This window comes from Rhipicephalus microplus, unplaced genomic scaffold (assembly GCF_043290135.1).
Source record: "Rhipicephalus microplus isolate Deutch F79 unplaced genomic scaffold, USDA_Rmic scaffold_42, whole genome shotgun sequence".
NCBI lineage: Eukaryota > Metazoa > Arthropoda > Arachnida > Ixodida > Ixodidae > Rhipicephalus > Rhipicephalus microplus.
The window spans coordinates 1,409,215-1,426,740 of NW_027464615.1; the positions used below are offsets into that span (position 1 = coordinate 1,409,215).

At 43.4% G+C, this 17,526-nt stretch overlaps 1 protein-coding gene across 1 annotated transcript in view; it reads left to right on the forward strand.

The window, feature by feature from the left end:
• Positions 1-14,096, forward strand: part of LOC142787028 (uncharacterized) — a 66,329-nt gene extending 52,233 nt beyond the window's left edge. Inside the window, exons 4-5 of the mRNA XM_075884647.1 lie at positions 10,459-10,545; positions 13,665-14,096. Of these exons, the coding sequence (XP_075740762.1) occupies positions 10,459-10,545; positions 13,665-13,813 (236 nt within the window). The 3' untranslated portion in view covers positions 13,814-14,096. The remainder of the gene's footprint in view (positions 1-10,458; positions 10,546-13,664) is intronic.
• The last annotated feature ends 3,430 nt before the right edge of the window (positions 14,097-17,526 follow it).

Sequence of the window (17,526 nt, forward strand, 5' to 3'; positions counted from 1 at the left end):
ATACAGCACACATTTCTCTGACTTTGATAGGGAGCGCACAGTCTTTCCGTCTGGCAATGGGATACCGTGTACCAATATGCGCTAGTAACTGTCTGCCAGCTTCCGTGGAAGCCAGTCTCGCAAATTGGGCGACCGGTTGTGCCTCTACTGTTTCGCTAAAGGTGTTGTGGAAACCCAGCGCCAATAGATGTTCTGTACTGGTGCTCTGTGGAAGACCCAGTATCTTTTTTATGTTCTTGAGAATTATTAATTGTAATTGGGCTTCATCCCTCCTGCTCCACTTGTGGGCCAGGGCGATGTAGTTGATGTGGCTCATTAGGAAGGCGTGAAAGACTCTACGAAGGTTCTCCTCGGATAACCCCCTCGTTTGTTGGGCACCCTCGTGGTTAATTTTGTCATGGGATCGGCTTTGGCAGCGATGCACTCTAACGTGTAGCCGTTACTGCCATACTCCTCCAGGAACATACCGAGGATTCTAATTTTCTCTAGGATCGGAATAATAGAGCCGTTCGTTGTGGTGATCAGCATATCGGGGAAACTTCCTTTCTTTGCACCGATTGTTGGCCGGTATAGGAGCAGTTCTGATTTATTAGCCGACAAGTAGAGTCCTGCCCTGTGAAGAAAAGCTTCAACAACCTTGATCACTGTTTGTAGTCGCTCTTCAATTTACCCATTGCTACCTCCCTCGCACCAGACGATGATGTCGTCGGCGTAGAAGGCGTGACCGAGACTTTCAATCTCGGCCAGACTGTGGGAAAGTGCTCTCAGCGATAAGTTAAATAGAAATGTGCATAGCACTGCCCCTTGAGGAGTGCCTCTGGGTCGAAGATCAAACGTCTTCGAGCCGAGAGATCCTAGGCGAATGGTAGCTTTTCTATTCTTAATAAATGAGCTGATGTAGTTGTAAAAATGTTCTCCTAGACCCGCTTCTTTATTGGAAGAAATTATGTGAGAGGGTTTGACCTTGTCGAAGGCCTTTTTCAGGTCGAATGCCAGAACAGCTCTGGTTTCTCTGGAGACCCTTCCAATGACCTTGTGTTTTAAAAGCAACATTACATCCTGCGTTTACATGAATGGCCTTAATCCAATTAGATTAAATGAAGAGAGAATCATTTCTTCGGCAAATTTAGTGGCCCGCTTGAGGATAACGCACTCGGTGACCTTCCCTACACATGAAGTGAGAGATATTGGCCGGAGAGAGCCAAGCTCCAGGGGTTTCTCCGTCTTCGAAATGAGGATGACGGTCACGTCACGCCACTCTATTGGAACCTCGCCGGTCTCCCACAACTCGTTGATTTTATTTGTAAGAAGCTTGATATCCTCGTCAGGTAAATTCTTCAAGAGTTTGGTACTTTTCCCATCGGAATCTGAAGCTGATCTGGAGTTGAGCTCATATAGAACTTCTTGAACCTCTGCGCACGTGAAGGAGGAACCAAAAGAGTCCGTTCTGTTCTCTGGCAAAGCAGGAGGGTAGTCATAGTGTGAGGCGGGTTCTGTGCAAAGATATCTCGAGGCGAGATCATAGATAATTTGCGTCTCTGTCAGAACAGAGTTCTTAAATTTGTGGAAAGGTCTGTCAATTGTAAGCCGCTGATTGGCTTTGGATTGCTTATCTCCCAGTAAATGTTTGCGAAGGTTCCACTTCGCACCACTCCTCATTTGCCCGTCGACGGCATTGCATACTTCGTCCCATTGCTGTTGAGCTAGCGTTTCACCATTCTCATCTATCTGCCTATTAGGTTCCGCAATTTTTTTACGTAGGCGTCGGTATAGATTTGCGTTTTCCATTGAACCTGCAGCGCGTTTGTAGCTTCAAGCAGGTGGGCTAATTGACTGCCCATGCACTATATATATATCTCTCTCTCTCTCTGTCTCCACTTCATTTGTGGAAGCAGCAACGTCTTTTTTGAGGCGAGTGAATAATTCGTCTAACGAGATGTATGTGTTCGCGTCTCACTTTCTGATATCTCCAAAAAGGTCTGAGTCTGTGACGGAAAATTTTCTGATTGGTGGTGACGAGATTCTTATCGCGAAGCTGCTAATGTAGTGATCGCTACTAAGATTCTCTTGTAAGTTAGTCCAACGGGTTCCTCTGCATTCCTTAGCATGGTAAAATCTGGTGTAATATTCCTGCTGACCGAATTGCCTATTCTAGTTGGGTGTTGTGGATCGGTGACTAATGTGCGACCACAAGCTATGATCTGTGCCGCGAGGGCTTTGCCCTTTGCGGTATCCTTGATATAGCCCCAATGTGCGTTAAGGTTCCCTGATATGATGAGCGTTCGATCACCTGCAATTTTACACGCTTTGTGAAAAAGAGCTTGAAACGTCTCTTTTTGGTTGCCTGGTGAGCTGTGAACGTTTAAAATGAAAACGGATTGCTTAAGCTTGGCGTTAGGAATGAGCTCGATCATGATGCGTTCAATTTTTAAGTCTGGCCTTACGTTATGACGTAAATATGTGAGATGCTTTGAGACGAGTGTCGCTACACCCCTTTTGCCCTCCTTAAAATACGCTTCAGCATGATAGTGCCGAAGAGTGATGACATCGGTGAGCGTTTCCTGGAGGAGGATTACTGATGGCTTTCCGTAGCAGAGCTCAGTAAGTGTTGCAGTACTGCTTTCCTTTTGCGGAAGCTGACGCGATTCTATTGCCAGATTACTAGATTGCTTGCGTTAGCCATTTTACTGACTCGAAGGGGGTGTACCAAGCAGTGCGGGCTGCCTGTCTGATTCTAAAATTTGAAGCCTCGTGGTGTGCTCGGTAAGTTGGAGCCTCATAGGGGTAATTTCAACAATAATGACATTTCTTAGCTTTTCAAGCAGTATTTAGATGCCTGAGATGTTAAACGTCTCCTCGGCCATGGACTCAGGGCCTGCCCTGCGTTTCGCGCCTCTGTTGACGGACGCTGTGGCTGCGGTAGCTTGATAGCCAGGCGCGCACTCTCGCTGCTGCATTTCTTGCAAGATTGACCTAATATCAGATAATTCCTGTCGAAGAGACGCATTCTCGCGCTCTAGTGATTGTATTTTGTCTCAAAATTGCTGTGACATTCGCCCTGGTTGCACGGGGGCATGGGCCTCACCTGTTCCGGCTACCTTGTCCACGCACGTAGGTTGCGAGTTGAAGTCACCCCTGGAGCTCCGAGAGCGTTGCGTGGCGGCGTTTCTGGGAGCAGCCGCAGCTGGTGTCTTAGTAGGAGCGGTGATTTCTCGGTTTTCGGCGTTGCTCGATTAGATTTGTGGGGTTTAACGTCCCAAAACCACCATATGATTATGAGAGACGCCGTAGTGGAGGGCTCCGAAAATTTTGACCACCTGGGGTTCTTTAACGTGCACCCAAATCTGAGTACACGGGCCTACAACATTTCAGCATTGCTCGTAGCATTCTTCGTCTTGTGACCACCTTTCCTTATTTTGCTACGTCGTCTACTTACAACGTAGGGAACTTGGTACCTGTTTTTGCAGGTACGTTCACCAGTGAGATGAGTGTCTCCGCATAGCGTGCACTTCGGTTGCACACATTCGTGTCCGTTTGCGATGATCGAAGTCCGCGATGAACGAAGCTTTGCGTCCAGGATTCAAGAGGCTGGACTGTAAGCCCTAAATAGACAATTGGCCGCACTCGTTTTCCTAGACAAATTGACAAATAATCCACGTCAACTGATTAGCTATAGAAGGTCTGTAGATGAAGATTTTAAAGACCAATGCCCACGGAATGTCTATAGACCGAAATGCAAGTTGAATGATTGTTGTTTCATAAATGTTCTTGGACAAATGTATATTGATTACAAAAGCTAGTTTTATGACCTAGTACATGGATTATCTTATGAGTTATGGCCTCGCTCTCTTCGTAGATTGCGATCTTCAGATTGTCTACAGTTTCTGTAGGATAGGCTACAGCTAACGAATACGTTTTATCTCAATAAACACAGCAACGAAACTAAGACAGTTCAGACAAAAAAGAATGACGAGCGCAAGCGCTGACTTACAACAGAGCCTTAATCAGAAAAAATGCAAAACACGCAAACGAGCATAAAACAGGGCGTGCGTGATTACAACTGCCAGCCCATTTCAGTACAATATGAAATGGTGCTCCTTGACAGCTACAAAATTTTTATTCAACAAGATATGCGCGATTATTCAACAACAACAAAAATAAAATGGTAGGACCAACATTTACCCTCTATGTTACACAAATAGAGCAGCAAACACATCACATGTTTAACAGGTTTGATTGAACTGAATCTCACATCTACCAAAGGCAATTTACATACACGTGATGTGCTACTAATGAATAAAGTTTGCTTCTGTCTGTCTGTTTACTGTTACTACCTGTACATAGCGTACATTTCAAACATGCAATACGTTCAGATGAGGCTCTGTAGAAATCTGATTGATCGAATATGGGATTTTTTTCGAGGGTCTATAGTTTAATTGAACACAAGAAAATTACCCGAATAGACAATTAGGTCAGCGAAAGCCTAGCAGACCGTAATGGTGTTCTTCAGGTGAGATAATGACGGAGGGCGAGTTTTTTTTTTAAGTAGACGAAAAACTGCCGTATTCGTCGGTGGTAACTGAACACCCAAACCTTCGATTTCCGCTTGTGACGTTCTGCTAATTGAGTTACGATAGAACGTGTTTACCCGTTCCCTTCGTTGGGTAAACGTGTAATTTGTAGAAGTCTTTGCTCTGAATTCAGTTGGCGAGTGCGGAAAATTCATGTGTACAAAAGGGCAACACGTGGCACAAGTATTTAGCACTTGACCGAAGCTGACCGTGAACCCTGGCATGATAACTTGCGTCAGTAAGCCTGCCGCAACGCAGCCCTCACTGACGCCATGAAAAAACAAAAGTAATCTTGATTCATTTGCTTTTGTTTAAGTGCGAAACAACGATATAGAAATTCTCCCACTTTCGTTCATACATAGCGACGGCCTCACTCGCGCAGCCGTAATGTCTCAAGTTTACAAGACATGGTTCTCTGATCAGTTGTCACCTTGTGAAAAGTTATGTGCCATGTGACGCTTTCTGGCAAAAAAAAAAGTGCTTCACACTTACCGCTTTAACTGCGAGTTGCACTGGCCTGCATCCTCGAGGATTACATATACACATATATCCTACAATGTGATATTGATAATTGTTCTAGTTCAAAGTCCCGAAACCACCACATGCGTATGATGGAAGCCGTAATAATGGAGTCTTCAAACTTCGACCACCTGGCGTTATTTAACGTGCACCTAAATAAATGTACATGGGCCTCGAGCACTTTCACCGTCATGACAATGATACCACCTAGGCCGGGATACGATCCCGCGACCGGGGGGTGAACAGCCACACATCGTACCTTTTAGGCCACCGTGGCGAAATCCCAACGAAGTGCACAAGGAAGCACTTTCCGTGGTAGATCAATTGGTGAAGCATCATAAGTTCTGATGTAATATAGTAAACGAAAGTGGGAATTTTTCATTAACCTTAACCCTTTCATATTGCAGTCATTTGTACTCCACTTCAGGTAACTGAAGTCTAGTACAAATAATTGCAATATGAAAGAGTTAGGTTAACGAAAAAATCCCAATTAGTAGTGAGGCACATGTGCCTGCTATTGCTTCACCGTTTACAATTTCGCACTCGTAATTGGGATAAATAAACGTAATTGTTCTATAGTAAGTACTTTAGTCTGACTGTGTAATGTTATGGCTCATAGCACTTAGACATGTACAGGCACAACCAAACTAACAAATTAGCCAAGGCAAAGCATTGCGAACATTTATTCTTGTTTTTATAACAAAATTAACAAAGAAGCCAATGCAGACCATTGCGAACAAAAATTCTTGCCTATAAAGACTAGAATCGTTGTTCGGAATGCTTTGCCTTGGCTAATTTGTTAATTTTATTGTGCCTGTACACGCCTAAGTGCTATGAGCCACAACTTTACGCAGTCAAGCTAAAGTTCTTACTATAGAACAATTACGTTCATTTCTACCAATTATGAGTGTGAAATTGTACTCGGTGAAGTAATAGCAGGCACATACGCCGCACAACGACATTGCATGTGCATGACAGACAGCCTTGCACCCGCGCATGTGACTGCACAGCCGTCTACTTCTGTCAAGCTTGACTGTACGTTAGTTTAGTATTGCTATGCTTACTTAACAAAAAGTCTGCCGCGCTTCCACTATGGAAAGAGTACTGGGCGAGTAATAAAAGTACGGGTGCTCTGTAGGACGGCCCGAGTTAGGCAAAACTGGGGATATTTTCAAGCTCCGGTGACCCCCTTTTTTAACGAGCAATCAGTACGAAAGGTTATATACACCCTTCAGTGAGTGCTGCGTTCCATTTGTTACAATTAAACGGAGCATCAGGCATCTTCTCTTATGTGCTTCTCGTTTCAATGAGTGCACAAGCGCATCTATGCGATAAATGTGCGAGATAATTTACTGATCATATTAAAAAAACGTGCTGTTTAAATTCATTTTATTTATCTTTATTCATTTCTCTTTATTTTTTTTAAAGAAGGGTTCCAGCCTCTTGTATAGGGCTATGGACGGGGGAGGGGAAATACATGAGAAGAAATCTAGAGATGCAAAAGAGATATCGCACAGGAAAACTACATCAGGCGTAAACGTCCACACTTATATGCTCCATAAATTTTCCGAATACACGCATAGAAGAAAAAAATTAAGAAAGAAGTAACAGTGATGTCTTGATGATAAACATCTATCGGTTAACTAAGTACCATCTGAAATGCAAATATCATATGAAGGGGTAAGATCAGCAATACGTATACATGTTGACGATACACGTACAGGTAATTGTTGCCATGAAAATGTTTCAGGTGTACAGAATAGTTGCCCCCACCTCCCCGAGGCAAATAATGTGAAGTATGTTGCATATTCTCTATGTTACACATACGGGGTGCAAAAATAGGAGGCGAAGCATGAGAGAGAGAAGGAAGCCAGCTTTTCAATCTTTCAGTAGGGTTGAGAGCCGGGCCAGTTGGTGAGACACCATTTTACCATATGGTGTAGTAGCGCAAATTTGACAGGACACACAGGACAAAAAGAAACGCGACCCTGTCGTGTTTCTTTTTGTCCTCTGTGTAATCAGCATAGTTGGCCTGTAAATTGGAGTGCGCAGTGGGGCTGGCGTTTGCCCTCATCCTCGTTTTTATCGCCTTCTAGCTGCGTGAGCACGTGTGGCCAGCTGATTAGCTGATTGACTGGGTGGCTTACTTGGCTAATTAGGTCCCGGAATGAACAAGTTTCTACCTAAGCTCACGTGATCATCAGTTTTATTGACAGATGCTCACGGTGGAGATAGGGTCCACCCATCGTCTTTGATTTTGAGGTGCGAAAAGACCTCCGGATTTATATGTGGGGCTTAACGACCCAATATCACCATATGATTATAAAAGATGCGGTAGTACAGGGCTCCGGAAGTTTCGACCACCTGGGTTTTTTCAACGTGCTGCCAAATTCAAGCAAATAAACCTACAATATTTTCTTTTCCACTGAAAATACGGCCACCACAGCCAGGATTCCACCCCGAGACCTGCGCGTCAGCAGCCGAGTATCTTAGCCACTGGACCACAACGGCTGGGTGCAAAAAGACTTCCTAAGGCTCATGGCAGAAGTCTTCCGTGCGGTTCCCCCTGAACGCGAGTCACTGAATTTCACATTGATTTGCCACAACGGTACAACACCGGCTTTGTATGGCCTGCGGAAAGTCCACAAGCCATGCGTACCCATGCGTCCAATTGTGAATTTTACGTGCTCTCCCCAGCACAAGCTATCAAAATTTTCACATTGTGTGATTTTGCCCCTAGTAGGACACCATGGATTATATATCCGGAACTCCAACGACTTGATGGACAAAGCCTGTGACGTCGCCCTCGATCAAGATGACATTTTATGTCCTCTAAAACCAAATCACTTTTTACCATTGTGCCGACACGCCTCACAGTGGACGTGTGCAAGACCGCTCTGCAATCGAATGCAAGTCTAGCGGGAAAATCACCAGTTATCGCAACGAACATAGTTCGGCTTGTATGGTAATGTCTGCAGAATACGCATTTTTCTTTCGAAAACAGGCTGTAGAAGCAGACATTCGGTACGGCTATGGTTGACTTTATATAGGTGACGGCTGCTAATTTGACTATGGAAGTGATTGAAAGCCGAACCCTCTCCTCGTTCAGCCCAGCATTTTTGGCATCATTTATTGAGAGGTGGTGAAGAAGTTAATTTCACACCTGGAGAGCATGGCGGTAGCAATTCAATTCATGGTAGAGGAAGAAGTCGAAGGCAAGCTCCCGCGCCTTGTTATGCTCCTTAAAAAGGAGATGCCCCACTTTGTTGTTTGCCATGTTCACGAAGACAACGCGTATAAGGCGTTGCTTGCCCCCCCCCCCCTCTCCTTTGACTGCATTCAATAAGGTTCTCAGAAAAGGGAATATTTATACGCTCCTACGACACGCGCTGAAACGAAAACCCATACACGACAAGAACACTACGCAGCTGACGTACACTTGGCGCAGCGGCAATTGTCAGCACGTGGCTATTCGAACTTCTTTTTGAACGCTGTCGAACTACAAATGGCATGTTCACAATTATCCTGTGTTACGACTAATTTAAAGCACGCTGGGATACTATATATTCTCTGAATAAGCGAAGCGTAAGCCGTATTCTTCGTTCCTATATTCTGGTGGCGCATGATCTGGACCAGAAAATGCGACAATCACTCGTAAATACGAAGGATAGACTGCCCAAAGTGAAGTTCTCTGGTGTGATATATGCTGTCCCAAGCGTCAATTATGACAATGTGTAGGTATATTAGGGAAATTTTTCACGCTGAACCGCGTGTCACGTAGCACACTGGTGACGTGAATAAAGATAATGTAAAATGCAGTGCTTTGGCCGAGCATGCTTTAAATGGACGCGCAACCAACTGGGGAGAAGCGCGTGTTCTCGTTAGAGAAAGAGGTCGTCAGGTCGTCTTTATCTTGAGTCATATATGATACAAACCACTTCACGCTCACTGAATTGAAATGATGGTAATCTGCCGCCACTGTTTGTGCGCTGCCTGCGTAAAATATTCAGGCTTACATAAGGCGTACTGTGTCACACTTCTTTTCTTCTCACTGATGAACAAGGCTGTAGCGTGAGTGTTGAGACGTCCTTTCCTGTGTTTTTTATTTTTGACGCTGGTAGGCGCAGAGCCTCTGTAGTTTTTTTTTTACCTTCTAATAAACAAACAAAACGCCCCTTTTGAATTTTAGGTACCTCTATTTAATCACTTTCTCCTTCATCAGCAGGTCCCAGAAGTACAGCGCGCAATTTCTTCATTCATATCTTTCTTTTGTTGAAAAGCTCATTTCTATTTAATATTACATTTTAAAGTAAATGTTCTATTTATTGCTCAACTGGTAACAAACGCGGCTTTTTAAAATTTCTGTGTCGAGTATTTACCAGGTGTTTTCTGCTGAGATGCCAGCTTTTTTCTGAGTAATGGATCACCTAGGAACATCTTAAATAAAACAACAACAACAACCAACAGATAACTGATGACACGTCAAAAATTATATCTTTATTGAAACAAGTTGGTTGTGTCACACAATGCAAAAAAGCCACACAATGCGAAAATAGAATACATAAAGTGCTCAGTGCAACCATTTTGGAGAATGCGAATCAACTCAGTATTCAAAAAGGTGTGACAAAATTTTTAAAATCTCCAAAATTCCTGAAACGTGTGAGTGAGAAGTATGCGCTCTTTTAAATATATACAATATGAACATTAAGCTACCGACGACTGCAAAGTCATTTGCATGAAAAAAGTATTATTCTAGCCAAATGGTTGAATGCAAAGATGTGTATTCATCGCACATATAGAATGATGCTACAGCCAACATTTCACGCATTATTGCTGAAACCTTCACTCAAATGACATCACTCGCAAGGCAACGTCTCATATGCCAGTGCGGTAGTATATTATGTGGCCGTATATTCATTTGTTACCATAAGAAAAGCTCATAGAAAGGGTGAGATTGCATCATTTGAAAGTTTTTTTTTGTGTTTGCACGTTGTTGATCACAATCAGAAGAGTTTTTTAACTTTGTAAAGAAGGTCTGCAATGTAGAATGTACGCCTCATGACGGTCTACACTGTACAGGCTCGGTTTCGGGAAATTGTACGACAACGTTACACTAAAAAGAGGCTCATTTGAGGCAGCTCAAAGCAGAACATGTGTGTTACTTCTTCCTCATATGATTAAGATGTAAGTGCGTCTTTAAAGCCGAGACATCTTAAATAATCGAAATTTCTAAAAGGTGCGCATGGCTCATAAGTAATACAAACTTCAATACTAAATCTCTATTTAGCCTGAGATGTGTTTATTGTTAGAATGGGTGATTAGACTTCTCATTGTGTCACTGTACTATTTTTTTCTCTGTTCCTAACAGGTAGCAGTCACGTCCACGCCGAGTTTTTGTTTTATGCAACTAAAAACTTAACTTGTGGTCTGGTCCGAGTCTTTGCTTTCGTTGACGGTGCGTAGTGGTTTTTGTGCATGTTTTTCACAAGACGTATGTGATAATATGCATATTGAAATATGTATTTTATACACTATTGAAATAATAATGTGAACAAACTTTCGTTGCTGAGACACACTCGTACAAACAGGAATGTGTGAGGAAAATGGAAATTGCGCAAATGAAGTTCATATGTATTGCAGGTAAATGCGTGACCAAAGCATGTGAAATGCCTTGCTAGTTTCACAGTAGTTCTTTGGCACCGTGTGAAGAGAACAAAGTACGCAAATTTTTCTGATTGGGAGCTTCTCAGTTTCAAAAATGAAGCTATCTAGAGCGCAAACTAGCAAGCAACGTTTTTTATTATTTTTGAAGTGCGCTCTAACAGATAGTGGCGAATACCAAATTACTGCGCAAATTTAGACCCTAGGTAGCGACATTATTTAAAAAAAAATGACGTATAAAGTTGATCGATACATGGGGTTTGACATTCCAAAACCATCATATGATTATGAGAGACGCTGTAGTGTAGGGCTCCTGAAATTTTGACCAACTGGGGGTTCTTAGACGTGCACCAAAATCTGAGCAAACAGCCCTACAGCATCTTCGCCTCTATTGAAAATGCAGCCGCCGCAGCCGGCATTCGATCCCGGGAACTGTGGGTCAGCAGCCGAGTACCTTAGCCACAAGATCACCATGTTGGTATAAAGGTGCCATGTTTGTAAAGGTAGAGCGAAGTCCACCTCGGCGGAACAGTGGCTATGGTTCTGGGCGGTGGGCCTGAAGGTGGCGCGTTCTATCCCGGCTATGCATTTCGATGGAGGCGAGATGGTAAAGGCCCATATACTGTTAGAGGACAGTGCACAAAGTGCTTATAGTTTAACATAGCCATGCTAAATGGCCCTTTTTCTCGCAAGTTTTGCTCAACACGGTCTTTCTTTTTTATTGCCCAAATTGGTGAGCTAAGGGTCCACCACTGAATAAACATGATCATGGGTTTCCTTGTTTTCTGCATGGCTGTGAAGGGCAGCACAGAAGCAAATAGTCAGGTCCCTAGAAAGCCAGGATGGCCTTTACATCTTATTTGTCGCATCTAATCACACAATATGAATTTTTCCTCTGCCTCTTGAAAGGCGACATATTCTGTCTTCGCACAGGAAATCAGTGAAGGCCTCATTGAAATTTTTGCGTGGTAGTGGCCTATTGTATAGGCTATAGCACCCCAGCTCACCTGCTTTTCTCTTTCGCGCGTCTATTTTGCTCTTCGCTTTCTTTTCCGTCTTCATTCCCCGTTCTCCCTTTTTTTAGTGCAGGGTAGCAAACCGGATGCTACAAATTCTGGTTAACCTCTTTGCATTTCCCTCACTTTATTCTCTCTCTCTTCGCTGCCGGTGAACACTTTATATGGCCTCGCACAGGCTCTGAGCATTTCGAGCGGGCAAGTGTAAGGTATGCACTGGACCCTCATGATCACGTCTGCCAAGATTTGCAATGTTACGCGCCCCGTAAGAAGGTGATATGTGAGACTGAATGCCGCTTGCTCTTCATCTCAATGGCGTGCCCTAAATTCTAGCTCTCCTGTGACATACAACGAGGAATGGTCCTGCGTAAGTCCCAGTACTACTTGACAGTGCGAGTATTATTCGAGGTGACATGTGCAATTGCGCAATCTGTCGGTCGACGATATAAATGAATGTTGATAAAAACATTAAAACATAGAAACAGATTCTGCGCGTGTTTTTGTCATAATAGATTTTTTATTTTTCGAATCGAGTGTGATGCAATAATAAGCTGACTCCATTTTGTTTGCATTGGTTTTCTCGCCGTTCTCACGTCATGTCGGCTCCAGCCTACACAATGTTTGGTGTGTTTTCAATGCAAAGCATCTCGTTGACTAGCCTGTGTAACGCTGTCTCTCCGTACACCCCTGAGGCACATACTCGCGTCTCGGGCCGTTTCAGGAAGACACTCGAAAAGTTCTCGCTCCCCTCCCCCTCTCTCGCCTCGCAAGGCTGACGCAGGCAGCATCTGCTAGTAAAAAACCGACTGCAGGCGCTGCGCGCCATTTCACTGGCCGCCCCATGTAGGTATACACTAGATCGCGCATTCAGAATTCAGCGTTTGGAATGAGCGCGTTCGGAAAAAGTATCTTCAGCAAAATTTTAATATTGTTACTTTGGCATAGTAGAGGAGGGCAGTGAATGAATTCGGTTTGTGAAGTCCACACAGGGCGAGTGGCAAACGTTTCAAGCTCACCTCCACCCATCATGCTTTTGTGGCCTGTAGTGAGCAATTTAAAATTATTGTGCTACAAACCGTTTCTCAGGTGATAAGGTGTAGAACGCAATGCGACGGGTAGGTGCCACCACCGTGTCGTCTTAGCAAAGTGTTGGAAACACTTGCCGTTTCGTGCAAGCGTTGCATGGCCAGCGCAGCGTTATAAAGGCCACAATCCTTAAAATTGCTTATGTAGACCTTTTTTAGTGAAAAATACACTTACATAATATTGACGTGTTGTTATCGTGTCTCAGATATGCGCAATAATTGCTTTTTAATTGACAATCGCACAAGTATGAACGCTCAACCTCTAGTAATATATTGTTGGGCGCTGCGGATAGAGTCAGCCGTTTGAAATATCGTTTGGTCACTTTGATGCCGTTTGAGGTAACGGTAAAGGTGGACAAACAGACAAGTGTACAGACAGACAGACCAAAAACATTGCGTCGAAGGTCCCCAGCAAAGGCTATCGTCTTTAAAAATGTTTACCAGTGGAACTGATAGCTACGTACAGGGTTCGGCCAACGATCACTTTACAAGAGGTAATAAATGTCGGCCATATAAAGACGCACCTTCCAATATTCCAGCATTATCGCTAGCGTCTACGTAAGTTCTAGAAAGAACTGTAATGTTCGCCTTGTGCACGTTATTGCATCCGAAGGTTCTAAAATTGTCTCAATGGTTCTAGGTCATTCGGCACGGTTTGCGCACGGCAGGACTTAGAGTGCAATGGTGTGAAAATAAAACCATAGAAAATAGTATGGCAATAAAAATTTGCACATTTTCGCAATAACAAATCAAAGAAAGCCTCTGTTGTTGCTGGTCACTCTTGCTATGAAATAATACAAATATCTTTACAGGCTACAACGTCATGTGGGATGATCTTCGAGTAAAAGGTCGCCCCACAAATTTAAGCGATATAAAAGAATGCACTGAAGAGTTCAACAAGTATGTCGACGCCATGATTACTAAAAACTGGACGTCACCTTATAATGCTTCTTGCAAATGAAGTATTTTTAGAAACGGAACGAGGCACATGGATCCTCTACAAGAACTTGTGAAAAATGCCTTACACTATAAACAAAAAGGTTTACTTGCACATTAGAAATATTTTTCCACGTTTAACATAAAACGATTTGTATTTAGACAACTTTGTTTTTTCTAAATTTTATTGAGTAGAATGGTACGTCGTTGTGCTTTACAGAGAAGTGTGAAATGTGTTCCTGAATACCATGTTGTGAAAATTGACGCAACCTGCATTTTTACATTATTAAAACAAATAAAAATATGGAGACGGTCTTTATTTTCATGATCTTCAAATATTTGCGTGCTTTCTACGAAAGAAAATATCTGTGTGTAGACAAATTGTATAACAACGCGTCCACCATGAGCGATCACTCGGCTTAAAGTTGGTACAACTCAATGTAGTGAAAATAGGACACTTTGCTATTGTTAACTGATATCACAACCAGTACTCGATCTCAACAAGAATGTAAACCTGCACCAATTCGCCGCAGAAGCATACCAACATAAATGCAACATGCAACGAGAGAAATATATAGTACCGATCAGCGCATGCAGCAAGAGAAAAAGTGCCACTTACAGAGAAAAAAGTTAAACTGGATGCGAAATGATAATAATGGCGTATTTCTTGAAGTAACTACTCTTGGTGGTGCAATAGCTTTACCTTCAAGCAAGAAGTGTGTAAAGCATATATAGAGGGTTAGTTTACGGGCTTACTTTTAATAGGCTTTTATAGGTAGTACTTTGTCAAGCATAAGAAGCTTTCACACTGTAAATATACTGACTACATGGACACTGGAGGATATGAAGAAGCACTGGTTAACTGCCGCAGTAAGAATACTTCCAATATTGAAATATTGTCGTCATGCTTGAAGCACTAGCTGAAAGTTTGTCAGCATGTGCGAAGCAGCGGGCGCTAATGTTGACACTGGTGGCGGCATTGACGCTGATATAGTGCCTAGAGTATACTCTAGGCACTGTAACGCTGGTGCTCATTGGGGCGTTGCTCAGAACATAAACCTGGGGAGGCGCAAAGCATGGAGTGATGAACCGGTGTTTCCTCCTGAAAAATGCGCATTGCTGTTAATGGGAGATGAGATAAAAAAGACTCCGATCGGACACAGTGACCCAGCCCCGCTTTTATTTAACGCGCGCGTTGTTAATTTTTATTGGTCAACAACAAACAGGACATATATCTACCCGGCGTTACCTTGGAGCTCAAGATTTAGTGCCTATACTTACGGGGTGGCCAGTGAATTGTTTTCCAGCTCGAGCAGTCACTTTTTTCAGTAAAAAAAAAAAACGTTCTAAAAGACGCTGCCTGAGTCGGCTTTGAGAGCCGAGAAAACAGAGTGCAGGAGAGGATAGAAAGGGGGAGGGGACGCACAAGCGCAATTGGGGTGTCAACGCCACGGGGAGGATGCTTCGGTATACCGTTAGATACGTATGGATTCAGTGCTTATTACGTGAAGTAGCGCGTCTCTAAGCTTGAGTGACAGCACCAGACGGTTGATCCCTATGCACTTTGAAAATCTTTGGACTGCTTCACTGGAAAGGCAGGTTTGCTTTGTATTACAACTTATTGCGCGACACCTTGTGTCTTTGACTCTAGAGCCCATGCGTTGTGATAACTTACCCAGACCAGTTGGGAAACATCTCTATCTACGACAAACATCTTCGCAATTCTTTTTTAAAGGTGAAGCTCCTTATAGCGGCACCCGTTCGTCCCCCGTAGTATGTAACAAGTATAACATTTTGACATCCAAGGTGGTGCCGGTGAGAGACTTCTTCTGTGCGTTGTTGAACAATAAGAAGTAGTGCTGAATGTACATGTGAATGGCTGCTAATGGGTAATGAGAAGCAGGAGCATTCGGCTTTTAGTTAACGCACAAGCTGCGATCACCATTAGCAGCCATTGGAATGTACATTGAGCACTATCTGACAAGAAAGGGTTGCTACGTTATACTCGCTGGGTGTAACCTCCTTAGCTTTAGAAAGGTTTAGCGAGCGTTGAGCCGCAGTGCCATGAATACAATGAACTTGTATATACCATGAATGAACTCGAGGTGGTTAAAAATGGAAAGTAGATACGAAGCGCAAGCCGTAAGAAAGTAAAAGGCGAATTCTCCGACTCTCATTTCCCATTAGCAGCCATTGGCATGTACATTGAGCACTATCTGACTGAAAAAGTTTGCTACGTCATACTCGCTGGGCGTAACCTCCTTGGTTTTCGAAAGGTTTAGCGAGCGTTCGGCCGCAGTCCCATGAATACAGTGAACTAGTATATACCATGAACTCGAGGTGGTTAAAGATGGGAAGTGGACCCGAAACGCAAGCCGTAAGAATGTGCGCGTGTGCCACCTCTCGTTTAGTCCTTGGAATGTCCGCTGGATGGCGGTGCTTCTATATGGGGCGTCGTCACAATATGATGAAAAGATGCGAGATGGTGGTACTTTGGAGTGTTGAATAGATGGACGAACAGACACATAGACAGATGCATGTATGGACGCATGAACGGACGCAGGGGCGGCTGCATGGATGAACGCAGGGACGGACGCACGAACAGACGCACGCATTGACGGGCTGATAGACGCATGGACGGTCACACTGACGGACACATGGACGGACGGAAGCAAGAACGAATGGACGGACGAATTCTTCACCCCACTCTCCATCATTCACTCCATGGATATGCTGCCATTTTTTGAAACATTTCCCATACCGTAACTGGTCATTCTTGCAGGTTACAATTGTTGTTTGCTTACCAGGCAAGTTGTTTTATCCAACTTCTTCGAACTCCAATGTTTGTGGAGATTAATGCAGACAGTTTGCCTGGAAGTTCGCTTCCTCAAAGCTTGATTAAGGAAGCAAACTGCGAGGTAAACTTTCTTAAAGAAAAATAATAGAACTGAGAGGAAACGCGTAGAATACCTGTAGACAGTTTGAAGCAAAGCACTGCGTAAGGATCTACTAACTATGCTATTCCCGCCCCCGAAACACTGTTAATCAAATTTTTATGTCCCAGGCCATGATGTGTTGAAACAACTGCGCAAAATGTACATTCCATTGCATTAAAAACATGCTGTTATAAACTCTCCACTCAAACACTGCCGCTAGACCTATGGTTAAAAGGAAAGAACACTTCTATTTCTTCTGGCAACTTCCGTCGTTATAATGTGCCTGAAACGATAGAACTTTGCTTTTATAGCTGTAAAGACACTATTCCGTTCTGGGATAATGTTCAGAGAGCACAGAAAAAAAAACGCTTTGTCGTAAATTGTCACACCATAGATTATCTTCTACCGACATCGCTTGATGAAGTGTCGTATAACACGTTTTCTAAAAGGTTATGTATAGCTTATGAAAGACACGTATGCAAGACAGCAATGCGGAACCCACCACTTCTTTAAAAATACTATTTATTCAAACGGATATTCCGAAATGAAGCGGAGGGAGCACTCACCAATATGGGGTACTCGCACTCCACCCGGTTCCCGTGGAACACAGTATGAAAAATTCTCGCTGTTCCACTAAACACAGTGTTAAACGTACAAAGTTACCTCAACAACGCTTCAGTTTTTGTCACCGTCTCATTGTACTTTTATTTTCTTTATTTGTGGCTGCATTAAACAATATATTACTCAATTTATTGAATACCATGAAATAAAAAAAACACATTGGCTGAGTACTGAAGCAGCT